This window comes from Rhea americana, unplaced genomic scaffold (genome assembly GCF_003343005.1).
Source record: "Rhea americana isolate MKP2758 unplaced genomic scaffold, rheAme1 scaffold_6, whole genome shotgun sequence".
NCBI classification, from domain to species: domain Eukaryota; kingdom Metazoa; phylum Chordata; class Aves; order Rheiformes; family Rheidae; genus Rhea; species Rhea americana.
The window spans coordinates 9518170-9531117 of NW_028186756.1; the positions used below are offsets into that span (position 1 = coordinate 9518170).

General features: G+C 36.9%; 1 protein-coding gene across 1 annotated transcript in view; it reads left to right on the plus strand.

Annotated features, from left to right (window-relative positions):
• DACH2 (dachshund family transcription factor 2) overlaps positions 1 to 12948 on the plus strand; it is a 175190-nt gene that overhangs the window by 60752 nt on the left and 101490 nt on the right. Inside the window, exon 3 of the mRNA XM_085319733.1 lies at positions 12381 to 12512. Within this exon, the coding sequence (XP_085175859.1) occupies positions 12381 to 12512 (132 nt within the window). The remainder of the gene's footprint in view (positions 1 to 12380; positions 12513 to 12948) is intronic.

Genomic DNA, 12948 nt, shown 5'->3' on the forward strand with positions numbered 1-12948 from the left:
AGGTAAATCTAAAGTTTGAAATATCTAATCTGAGAATATATTTTAAGATTTGAATGTACTTTGATTATTGAAATTGTTGAACAATAGTTAAGCTAAAAACATTTGGTGCCATAGTTTTTTAAGAAAATGAAAGTGCAGTGCTGATGCAGACTCATGAGTAAATGACTACTAGAGTTTATCTGTAAAGATTTGCAAGGGCAAAGAGAATATTTGCATAATTTTAGATTACTGAATGTTTCAGCTCACTGCCTGTCCTTCTTGAGCCTATATTTGGCTTGGAGGCTGCAAGTTAATTCAGCTTGACCAGTGAGTAGAGACACATCCTTTAAGATTTAAACAAAATGATGTATTTCATTTTCTAGGTGCAATTTTTATTCACAAGCTGGAACAAGAAAATAAGCTCTCAGTGAAGCTTTGAAAACATTCTTTATGTTCCATAGAATAAAATGGAAATAACTATTCTAGCATAACTTTGTAAACAAAGAAAGTATTAGCCAATTGGGATTAAATTATTTGTCTTCTGCATTATTTTAAAGGTAATCATGCATGAATAAGTTTCAGCAAATTTATATTACAATAGTAATGGGAAAACCAGAACAYTCAGAGGTAAAAAATACTAGAGCTAAGGTGTAAAGATTGCTAGAGTTAAGGTACACACTCATCTGTAAGTATGTTCCATGCATACATTGGTCGTGTGATCAGTAGCCATTRATTTATGTCCCAGAGGAGAATCCTGTTCTTTGCATTTTTTCATCTCTTTCTTTCCTCACCCTTCTCATTCTGCTGGCTTGTTCCTAAGAACCTCACTCCTTTCTCCTTGTGCTTGGTTCTTTTGAAGGAACTGACAAATGGTTGTGTCCTTGCAGTTTCCTTGTGAAAATAAAGGCTTTTCCTTTCCTTCTCCCCTGTGTTAAGAAATCAGAACCATAGTCAAAACACATTATTTTGTGTTGGGATTCTTTTTTAACTAGTCATCTGGCAAAAGAAAAATTAAAACTACTAAATGTATTACAGTGGTCTAAACATAGCTGTATAAAAGCTAGATCCAGAATGTGTGCTTCTTCCTCTTTTTCCTCTGCAGTATTAGAAGTTCATATATCCATCATTATCTACATAAGGTGCCAAAGCAGCAGCTCATTTTTTGACCTTAGGAAGTGTTTAGGCAGCGTACACTGCTTGAACTSCTCATTCTTGTCTCAGAGAATGACTGGAAAGCTGCATGAGTGCTAGTACTTTTGCAAATCCAGTTACATTGCTAACTGGACCATGCTGAAACTAAAATAAACTAATCTAAAATACTTCATTTTCTTTTTAGGGAGAGTTACTAGCTAAGCTGTATATGACATGACACACCACTAATGAAAACTCATCACAAAAGCCTAGTTAAAATCATTTATTGCTTTACCAGTTCAACATAATACTGTCCAAAAGTATTTTTCCTGTGAACTGGCTGTAGTATTTCAAATGATCTGAAGTCTCTACTATTTCACTTTCATTCAACAGCAAGAATTGAAATGTGATTACAGATCTCAGAAGAATATTCCATGAATTTATGTTCATAAGTGATGCTGCTTTGGTACTGGCATCTTTGGAGACTGGGTTAATTGAATGCCATTTGAAGAGGTGTGTATGGACTCCCTCTTTTCATTGATTAGGTTATTGTGCTTCAAATAAGCATGATGTTTCTGTATGCTTCAGGAAATGCCCACAGATCTCTCAGCCTTATTTAAAAATACGTAGCATTAGCTATGTTTGTTATTAGAGCACTAAGTTTCTGTTTTGATGGAGGTCTTAGAAAAGTTGCTTATGTGGAAGAAATGCCATATTAGGAGAAGATTCTACCTAGCTGCATAAGTGAAGCAGTCTGGTTTAATTTTTACCATCTGAGGTGGCATTATCTGCCATCTTAACCGATGGGCTATTTCCAATAATTTTGGTAGGAAGAATCTGATTTCTATGAACGTTCACACTGAYGATAATTTGATTTCAGAGGTAGTGCTCTAAGATTATGGGATTGCAATGGCTATGAGGAAAGCAGAATTTTATCCTGAACTGAGTACTTTGTCTAGCAACTGAAGCTAATTTGAGAATTTAGTACAGTTCCTTAAATGCAAATTGTTTTCCCTGTGCCTTGCCAGTGCCGACCATAGTGGCAATGTAAGGAGCTCACCACTAGCTGTTTCAGGCCAATGTTCTCTTTAAGTTACTGTAAGAAACTGGTCATTGTAGGCACAGCCTAATAGCTGTGTGTAGGCAGTTAATTATCATAGTACTTTTGTTYTTAATTTGAAAGCAAAAACCACAGGAGGTAGCTCGCTGCTGCTGTTCATACCATGTGAGTAATCATATGAAATTAGTATTAATATTTGCTTGGTTTTAGAAGAACAAACAGTTCAGTGAAACTGTTTGAGGAAAGATCAGAGGACCATTGCTTCCTTGTAACCAGCTTCTAAGCGGGTTTGAAAAGATATCTGTAAAGTAAGATTCTCAGAAGGACTTCGCATTGGTCAGACTGATTCAGTTGAAGTGAATAGTGGCAACCAGTGGGAACACTTTAAAAATCTGGTCTCTAACAGCTGTGCTGGGAAGAAGGAATCTTGACAGTATATTAAGGTTTGGTCTGAAATATTGTTGTACAGTGAATTAATGGAACTGAGTATTCACTTAAAAAATTGGATATTTCAAGGATTTTAAATTGTGATTGTAGATAACTGGGACATAGCTGAGCTGTGTCATCAGATACAAAAAGATATTTGTATGGTATTTTCCAATCACAAGTAGGATAAGCTTAAAATCACTCACAAAGATATCTATATTCTCGGAAGACCTTCCAGCCCAATTAATTTTACGAACTCCAGAGATTTGTGCCAACTCCAGATAAGCTTTCAGACATTTTGCTACTTAACTGAAAGGATCTTGCAAAAYTTTAGCAATTTTCCCATCAGTACAGCTTATAGAGAAGTGCTTTAAAAYTATGGAAATAAACATGGAGAAAAAGTGAGTAACAGTTAATTCTAATTTCAGATGGAAGCACATGCACCATGGTTTTCTTGATGATATTGAAGTTACAGAATGTTAAAGATGAATACGAGGGCTATTCTGATGRAATGTATCAATTGCATAATTTTAGGTTCTCATGAAACCTGAAGTGTTCTAAAATGGGTAACTGAGTCCTGAAATCAAAGGCAAACACAGTGACCTGTGAAACCCCTGAGAAGATTTGACAGGAGCTATTAAAGCCTGTTGGTACACCCAGGGCCGTGGTGTTATTTGAGCTTTCTGGACTGTTTGGCAGTCTGAGTTGTTTTAAATTTGATTCAGGTAAATCCGAGCTTGCACATCTGGGATACTTCCCTGAGTGGCGGCATACTGGTCTGGCTGGATGCCAGAGTGTGTCACCGTCTTTATTTCTCTTGATGCAGAAAGAATGACCAGCGTTCCTGATGCAGGCTGACACCTGTGTCAACGATACACTTTCCTTCCTGGGGCAAATAATACCAGCTTTGTAGCCTGTCCTGTGGGTCCTGAATGTTTAGTACTTTAGAGTTAACATCTTCACCTATAGATAGAATTTATTTTTATATGTTGCTATGAAGAGAGTAATTTAACATATTTCTATTTTTTTTTTAAAGTCCTCATGTAATCTTTAGTCCATTACAGCACTACTAAAACCGTAAGCTGGTAGTTTGAGAATTTGGATGATTATGAACATTAGTGTAACTTGTCTCATTGTTACTGAAATCTGAGGCCTAATTCATGAATTTGTCATTCTTTTTATGCATGAAAACACACTTCTAAGTGTGTCACATGAAGTTAGTATAAGGTGTTATATTTTATGTTGAAAGTTTTAAATAGCATCGTTAAAATTGCATTAAATATGCTTACAAGARCATACAAATTATCTATATAGAATCATAGAATCAGTWAGGTTGGAAGGGACCTCTGGAGATCATCTAGTCCAACCTCCCTGCTCAGCAGGGTCATCTAGAGCATGGTAGACAGGGTTGCATCCAGGCGGGCCTTGAAGATCTCCAGAGAAGGAGACTCCACAGCCTCTCTGGGCAACCTGGTCCAGTGCTCCGTCACTCTCACAGGGAAGAARTTCCCCCTCATGCTCAGGCAGAACTTCCTGTGCTTCAGTTTCTGCCCAYTGCCTCTTGTCACACGGGGCAACTGAAAAGAGTTTGTCTCTGTTCCCSTTGACACCCTCCCTTCGGGTACTTACACACATTGATMAGATCCCCCCTCAGTCTTCTCTTCCCCAGGCTGAAGAGGCCCAGCTCTCGCAGCCGTTCCTCACAGGGCRGRTGYTCCAGCCCTCTGATCATCCTCGTAGCCCTMCRCTGGACTCTCTCCAGTAGCTCCATGTCTGTTTTGTCCTGGGGAGCCCAGAACTGGACACAGTYCTCGAGATGAGGCCTCCCCAGGGCTAAGTAGAGGGGCAGGATCACCTCCCYTGACCTGCTGGCAACAGTCTTCCTAATGCAGCCCAGGATACCACTGGCTTTCCTGGCCATAAGAGCACAKTGCTGGCTCATGGTCAAYYTGTCATCYACCAGCWCTCCCAGGTCCTTCTCTGCAGAACTGCTCTCCAGAAGGTCAGCCCCTAGCTTGTACTGGTGCGTGGGGTTATTCTTCACTAGGTGCGCTTGCMCTTGTTGAWCCTCAKGAGGTTYCTTTCYRCCCAGCTCTCCAGCCTGTRCAGGTCCCTCTGGMTGGCAGCACAGCCCTCAGGTGTRTCAGCCACTCCTCCCAGCTTGGTATCATCAGCAAACTTGCTGAGGAGGCACTCTGYCCCCTCATCCACRTCATTGATGAATAAGTTGAACAGRATGRGACCCAGTACTGAGGCCTGGGGGACTCCACTAGCCACAGGCCTCTACATATGAAGTAATCCTGATGTTTTCAACAATAATTCAGTGGCTAGTAAGTCTGTCTTGCTTATGCTTCCATTTTCTGTAACTTGTAAATCAAAAGTGGGATGGTCAGTCAATCAAATATACAGAAGGTAAAGGTCACTATAGTACAGAATACTAAAAGTATTAAGCATTACAGTCTTGACAAATCATTCTCATGACATAGATTGTAAAAAAGAGGAGAAAATGTCATGAAATTAATCAATTCTCGTGACACATACTGTAGGTATGAAGGAAAAAATAATGTAACCCTCTCAGTGCTCTTTGTAGTTCTGATTTTTCTGKTTCTCTTCAATATATGCTGCAGTTTTGATTATCATAAAATATAGGCAACCTTTTGTGTATGATACTGTCTGTAAAATAYATAGTTGGGTATTGCTGATACCTGTTTGAACATATGTTCGTATTAACATAGATATATACATTAAGAATTATGACCATTGCTACATATGAACACAAATTAGGGWTTAATGTTTCTGTGTATTTCAAACTATGTTCCTTAGAGTTAGACAAGAAATGTAATAGGTTCATGGTCATTGTGGGTCAAAGTTACGAAACATCTCAGGTACGGAGACTCAGAGAAAGATGTTCATGTTGAAAATTGTTCTTGTCTCTCAGATGGGAATTGGGGAGGATAAGATYAGGTTTTACAAAACAAAAAGGTTGAAGTTGGGGTGAAATGCTTAAAGAATAAGGACAGTGACTGATTTTATGAGGAAAAAGAATGATCTGGAGTGAAAATTTTCACAAAATGGTGCAAGGTTGGGACAGAGATGGGATAAAAGCAGAAAGGATGCCAGTGGAAAACAAGTTCTCCCCATATTTTAAGGTGAACCCCCAAATTTGTAAGTATCAAGACTTTTGCTACTGTCTAAGTATCTGTAAAACTGAAGAATGACARCCTGCTACTGCATTATTCCATGATGTGACAGGGGCTTTTTGCATGTAAAACTTATAATCTTTTTTCTCCCAATGTGAGAAAATATGTGCAGTTATATTTTAGAATTAAAATAGAGTGAGCAAGCACACTATATTAAAAGAGAATTCCTGGGATTTTGGAATCAAATCCTCAACAATTGAGAAACATTTGTGCAACCCTAATTCTAATTCCCTGAACCCTTGGTAAAGTCTTTAAATTACATTATCACATGCTGTTTTTTTTCTACAGCATAACTATCTGGTTGATGATAGAGAATTGATTGACCTGTGGTTAAATCAGGRTTGTGTGATGAAGAGACCTATCTGTAGGTCTGTCCCTATCTAACTGCTGCAGAAGCTGGAAACCTTGTGCGGAAGATACAGGGACTACACAAAGGCAAAGAATAAGGTCTTGCAGGTAAAGGCTGTAGGACAATTCATTGCAGAAGCAGCGTAATTTAGCTTGTCTTTGAAAGATTAATTCCTGGCAATTCYTGACTAAAATATGCATAGTATTTATATCTAATTTTTATCCCTTAGTAATGTTCTTTTGCGATAATATTGTTTGCAATGGTTTCTTCRCATTTTTAAGTGGTAGTGTTTAGAAAAAAGGCCTGTCAAAAATGTAACTTTCTGAAATGTTTTGCTTAGAAAAATCTTAAGTAGTCTCTGAAGTTTCATTAAATGAAAATGTTTAGGGAATTAGCCTTTATTTTCTATTTCATTTTGTACATCTAGTGAGATAYTCTGTATATCTAATTTCAAATTTTCTGCTGTAAAACTCAACTATCCCTGTTGTTTGGGGAGCTTTCCTGTTGCAAAATGAGGGACAGAATCATAACATTTTGAAAATGTTGTTGTAATATCAGAAMAGCTAGTTGCTAGTATCAGAACAGATGAAATAAACTCAATTATYGTAGTACATTTCTTGGTTATTGACTACACTTCAGCCAGGCAATGTCGAATGGATATAGCATGGATTTCAGTCTAGGCTCCAAAGTGTCCTCCCAAGACTTTGAGTGTCTGCTCACACAGCTTAGCCCATGATAAAGCTTTGAGCTACTGCAGTTGCACTGAAATCCCATCCTGTGCCTGCAGTGGCCAATTATTCACTAAGTTCTTTTCTTACAGTCTCTCCAGTGTTTCATGGTGATGGATTATTATGACCTATCTGAAATGGTAGCCAAGGTGTCTGTGAACAGCCATTGCAAACAGAGCTGGGAGCTGTGCACTAGACCTAAAACTTTCCTATAGTTTCTAGCTGAGACAGGTTACACAAATGGAAGAAACCTGCAATATCAAGACTTGCATATCTGGATATATTACTAAATGCTCTGACACTTTGGTCATTTTAAAGTCCTTAATCAATATCTCGGTTTAACTGTCATTCAGGTTAGTTGCCGGATTTTACTAAGTAATAACTAAATTTACTAAATAATGACTAAATAAGGATGATTCATTTCAGCTACAGAGAAGCCTTCACTTTCTAATAATTTTCAAAATAATTCTTGCAGGCATTCTGAAACCTTAAAGTATGTTATGTGTTTATTATTATAAATATTCTTATTGAAGAAAACAGGAAAGAAAGCACATCCTTTCAGTATTCAAAGGCCTAATTTATTGGATGTTTCAAAATTGTTTTCACTGTTTGCAATATGGTATCTCACATTAACATTTCATACTACCAGATGTTTCATTATTCCTGTTTTAGCACATCATAGTTGACCCATAGCAGCTTTGAATGCAAATAACAAACAAGCTGATGCACAATGCCTGACTGTTAAGCTGAAATAATATGGCAGGGCTAAACTAGTTTTCATTTTTTCTTTTGAATATTATTAATTGCAATGTGTTGACTGTTAATTTAATTAAATGTTTTGTTTTAATATAAGACCATACTTCAGTTCACTGACTCAACGTTTCATTAAATTAATTGCAAACCTCAAGATTTGATTACTCATAGTTCTCCTTTAGTTAATTTACTTGTTCACAGTTTTGACAGAAAAGCTTTCAAACTAATATGAAGGAGGGGCACAGTCTAACTAATTAGAGAGCTGAGAAAATAGCTAGAGTACAAGATTAGTTGATACCAAGGGTCACCTTAAAATACTCAGAGAACTGACTTGGTCCTTATATTTACCATGCAAATCCAATATTTGGTGACTGGACATCAGGTAAACGTGGGGGAATCACATTCAAGACAACTAGAGACATCAGTGCAAGAAAGTAACAGAGTTTTGATTTCTTATGTCTCGAAGAACATACTTGCTAGTCAATAAATTATGAGCTTTACTCAGCACTGAGGCTGTCCCTCTGTTGTGGGTGTCCTGGCCTATGTTCTGCATTTCCCTGCACTAGATAGCTGGACTCTGGCAGGGGTGGGGACAGTACCAAAGACCATGAGGTGTGATCTTCGGGCCATGCGGTAAAAATGCCTGTTGGTTGAACTATTTCCTGAAACTTCGTGGAGGAATAATCTTTGTGTCTGTGTAAAGGGTATTTGAGTAGACAGTTGACCACTAGCCTTACCTGGATGCAGAAGAATGGTGGAGAAACCTTTCTGGTCTTCATCATCTCAAATGCTATAGGCAGCTTGGCATTAGGAGCATGAGATGGACAAAGTTCAGGGAGTCCAGTCCTCACAGAAGCAATCAAGCTTTGTGAAACACTACAGACTTCYATCTCCAACATCCCACAAGCAGCAGGTCTTCCCCAGAGCACTGCGGCGTGCAATGTTGAATAAAGTGAATACAGCCCTAAGTTTGATTAAAAACCATGATACAAAAACTGTCTGGTGCTAAATTATACTTTCATTGAGGCTTAAAATGCAATTTCCGAATCTCACTTCATTTCAGCTTCAGCATCAAGTGTGCTAGTTTCTGTCTCCTTGAAGGTTTATTTCAGGGCTAAATTAATGTGTTGTCTAGTAGAGTTTTGCAGACTTGTTAAAGGGAGAGTACACAGTTCCTGACAAAACTTAAGCAATAGAATGGAGATTACTAATGGCAGTTGGTTGTTTTGCCATATGCACAATGCAGGTGTATCTGAGCACCCACCATCACAATTTGTTATGCAGTTGTAATCAAGATTAATATATAAAGAGCTGACCAAGACCATGGCTGGGAGATTTCTGCCTTTCAGCCAAAGTAACCAGCAGACTGTGGGCTACTGTTAGCAGAACTAGTTCCACTGTCCACATCATTGCAGCAGTTTTGAAACCAGGTCCTTATAATTGCAGAGAGTATGCAGTTTGGGGGGGGGGAGGGGGATTTGCTAACATTGTAAAAGCTGTGTGTGTTTGACAGTAAGTGTTACATGGTTTATTTCCTGGGTGGTTAGTGATTGATAACAGCTGGGTGAAGATAGCTGAAGGAGGAGAATTTAAAGTGTAAATGGAGAGAAAAAGCTGAAAGCTTTGAAGTATGTAATCCAATGTGTCTACTTTCCTAGTGATTATTTTTAGGTGAAAGTAGAGGGATAGATGTATACTTTGCAGCGGTTTCCAAGTACGTTTTTCAAAGTGAGGTACTTTAAGTAAGATTCTTTTGCTGATAATGATTCATGCAGAAGGATGGAAATGATTCAGTTCTTTGTAGATCCTTAGATAAGTCAGCTGAATAGCCCTCTTTGCCACAGCTAGCCAGAGCTGAGTCAGTTATAGAAAAGTGTTTTATTATACTTTAATTTAAATAGTAGCTTTGGTAATGCCTCTGCAATAGCCTTAATTGAAGATTATGACAACGGGTGATTTGCTGTACATTTTCTTCCATCACTTCAGTCTGTTCAACTCCCTTACTGATGAAACCATTTATTTTAACCTGAATTTTATTAGCCTTCAGAAATGTTGAAGAATTAATACAGTATRTTTCAGTTGCCTCATACAGTCAAATTCTGAGGCTCCTAGTATTATCATAGTTCAAACAAAAAGTAGTATAAACTGGGGAGTAACTGAATGGGAGTATAAGGACCTCGCTGAAATTAAACTAAGAGATAGTGTTGGCCCTGTTTGCTTCAGCTTTATGCCTGACCGCTCAGGATGTTTCAGCCGTAGTGCTGTACATTAGGTAAAGCGTACTGTGCTTTACCTTTAAACTTCTAATGCTGAAGTAGAGTTACTTCAGTGTGGCAGATGGCACAAAATAGATGTCTGATATATCTTTTTTTTTGGCTTTTGTCGTTATGGCAGCTGTGTCTGGTTAGGGAGCTCAAAAATGCCTGACAATAATTACATTTAATTTCCACAAGCTTCATTGTGGTGGCTTTGGAACTGTGTTTACTCCTTTTGGTTTGTTCCTCAATATACTTTCTGTCTTTCTTATGCTGCTAGTGCAACTGTTCAGTAGAAGTTGTTTTCATGCAGGGCCCTGTATAATGTCTTGTCTTTGCTTTTCATTAGACTTTGAAACGAAGGTCTGAAATATTTTTCCCTTCTCTGTTTATGTGCTTATGAATAGGTTCTTTACTCTTTTACATAGTTAAATAAGTGAAATTTTGTCACTTAGAATTTCAARAGTAGGAATAAATGCTGAACAGATGAAAATACTTATTGGGACATTGGTTCATCCATATGTATGTGGGTACATATATGTGATAAACTATTATGATAAAAAAAACTCCAGACTCTTTATCTTTTTTAACCTTAAAATTCAATGTGAATTTTTTGTAAATGGATTGGAAGCAAGTTCTGAAAATGTTTTAGTGATGGAAGTATCTCAAAACTTGAAATTGGTTGGGATATGGAACAAAAGTTAAATATTCAGGTAGTCCAGCAAATCACATAGATGCCTGGAAACTGGCTAATAGTAAATTCTTTAGAAGACTTATATTGATGCTTCTTTTTTGAAGTTGCTGAAAATAGTGTGAAATTCACTTAATAAGGAATGCTGTTTCCTCTCCCTGTAATTTTTCACATGTAAATGACAAAGCTGTAAAACAAGTTGCTAATTACAATAGGAGATATTTGTTAGATCTGGCATCAGTGCTTTTGGATTATAGGAGTGTGTAACTGCAGTTTATTTTTGTAAATGCTGAGAGGCTCTTAAGCAAAACAGGAGGAAGACAGAAGGACCAGAGAGAAGACAACTTGTATAGCTTTCATCTCAGAATTTGTCATCTCCAACTTACTGATATTAGTTAGGAATATCTTGTCTCAAGTTACAGGATTTCTGTATTTATGTATGAGAAAATATGTCATCTCCCTCCCCGTGTGGTTTGAGTCCATTGCTTCCTTGCTTACTTAAGTCATATTAAAATAATAAGAACTTTTGTGAAGCCTATTGTGGGAGCAGTGCAACAAATCTAAATGTCAAATTCATAGCAGCTTTTAAAAGAAAGTATTTAATTTAAGGATGTGTGGCAGTATAGGATGTGAAAATTATTAGTTCACTTTAATCAGTATCTAATCTCTCAGTAAGCAATACTTTCCAGAAACAGCAGATTATTTAATTCTGTTTTGATATATGAAATCTTCGTTGGTTTATACAACATGCACCACCAACAAAAAATTATACTTTTTTGGTAGATGAATTCAGTGATTTTGTGGAACTGTTGCACAGTCAATCACARGATACCTGACATGAAGCATTTAGCTTACTTTGTAGTAAATGACAAAATAAGGCATAGTATACAGGGGGGAGACAGTAAAGCCCATTTAGTCTATAACTGAATGAATAAATAAATATACCTGTAAAGTTGTTTCTGGTCATGTGGCCTTATTCCCCTGTGTTTTCCAGTTATATAGATGAAATTCTTCGGATAAGAGATTTTCAGTAACATCTTGCCAAAAGTAAAAGTAATTTGAGACTGTCTAGATTTTTGACTTGGTCAGTAAGAAAGAAATCAAACGTTCTTCTACTCTTCTTAAAAAAAAGCGTGACCCTACTCTACTCTTTTTCTGTTACTGGAAATTAACTATTTTTAATCGTCTGAAAGTCTTCTACCACTACACTCCTAAATTCTGTGAATTTGTAATCGCCTTTTTTAAGGTGGGATCAAGTTTGTAATTATCTAAATTGTACTTTTCTAGCATTTCCAATGTAGTATTTTCCAGTAGCAATAATTCTATCCAGTTCAACAGGCTTCAAAATAATGTTTTGATATATAATAGTGTACTGTTGATTGATTGTTCCATATTCCTAGGAAAATTAAGGAACATATCTTACTACTTTACTTGGAAATACTTAGCAGCTAAATAAGTCAAGCAGAATGTGATCAAAGTGGCAGGAAATTATATTTAAAAGTGTAATCGAAATGGATACCACTAAATGAGTATTTCTTGTGCTGTTCTTATAAAAAGAAATAGTAAGAAGAAATATGAGAGCATTAAAAAAAAAAACTTTAGAGTGCTGTACTGAAATAACCCAAATGACCTTAAAGTAAGGATAATAGAATATAATTGGAATAACAGTATAGAATTGGGAAAAGTAGTGTATTGAATTTATGTGAATTAGTTATTCTTACTGAAAGGAATTTGTCTGATTTTTCATATTTTTCTATATTGTGTTGTATCATACAATATTGCATTTTATTTACTTCTATTTATTTTAGGTCTGACAGCAGCTGCCATGGCAGAGGCTATGAAGTTACAGAAGATGAAACTTATGGCAATGAATAGCCTTCATGGAAGTGGAAGTCAAAATGGAACAGAATCAGAAAATGAAGAACTCAATTCTAATGCAGGTAAGTAATGCTGTGCACACAAGCTGCAGGGAAGCTCTAACACCTATTTTTGTGCATCAGAAACAAAATCTAAAATCTGTCTGAAATTCTTGCACTCTTCTATTTTGTAAGCTTGACTCCCCAGTCATCRGCTCAAAATCACTTCACCTGGTGCTCTAATTTTCCTCCTAACAGCCATCTACCTTAGTTTTTGAGGATTGTTTTCATTATGTAAAAACACAGACATTCTAAACCATTCTCTAAATAGATTCTCAGTAACAAAAGATTTCTGTCTTGGCAATAACGCATTGAGTCTGGAGTTTTCTTGTAAATTATGGAAAGTTTCCAAAGCATCAGGTTGTTGGAACTCATTATGAGTCACCACAGTTCACTGGAGAAAGGTAAAGCAAGGAATGCTGAATTACCAACTCTTTGCTTTTCAGTATTTTGTTCTTTC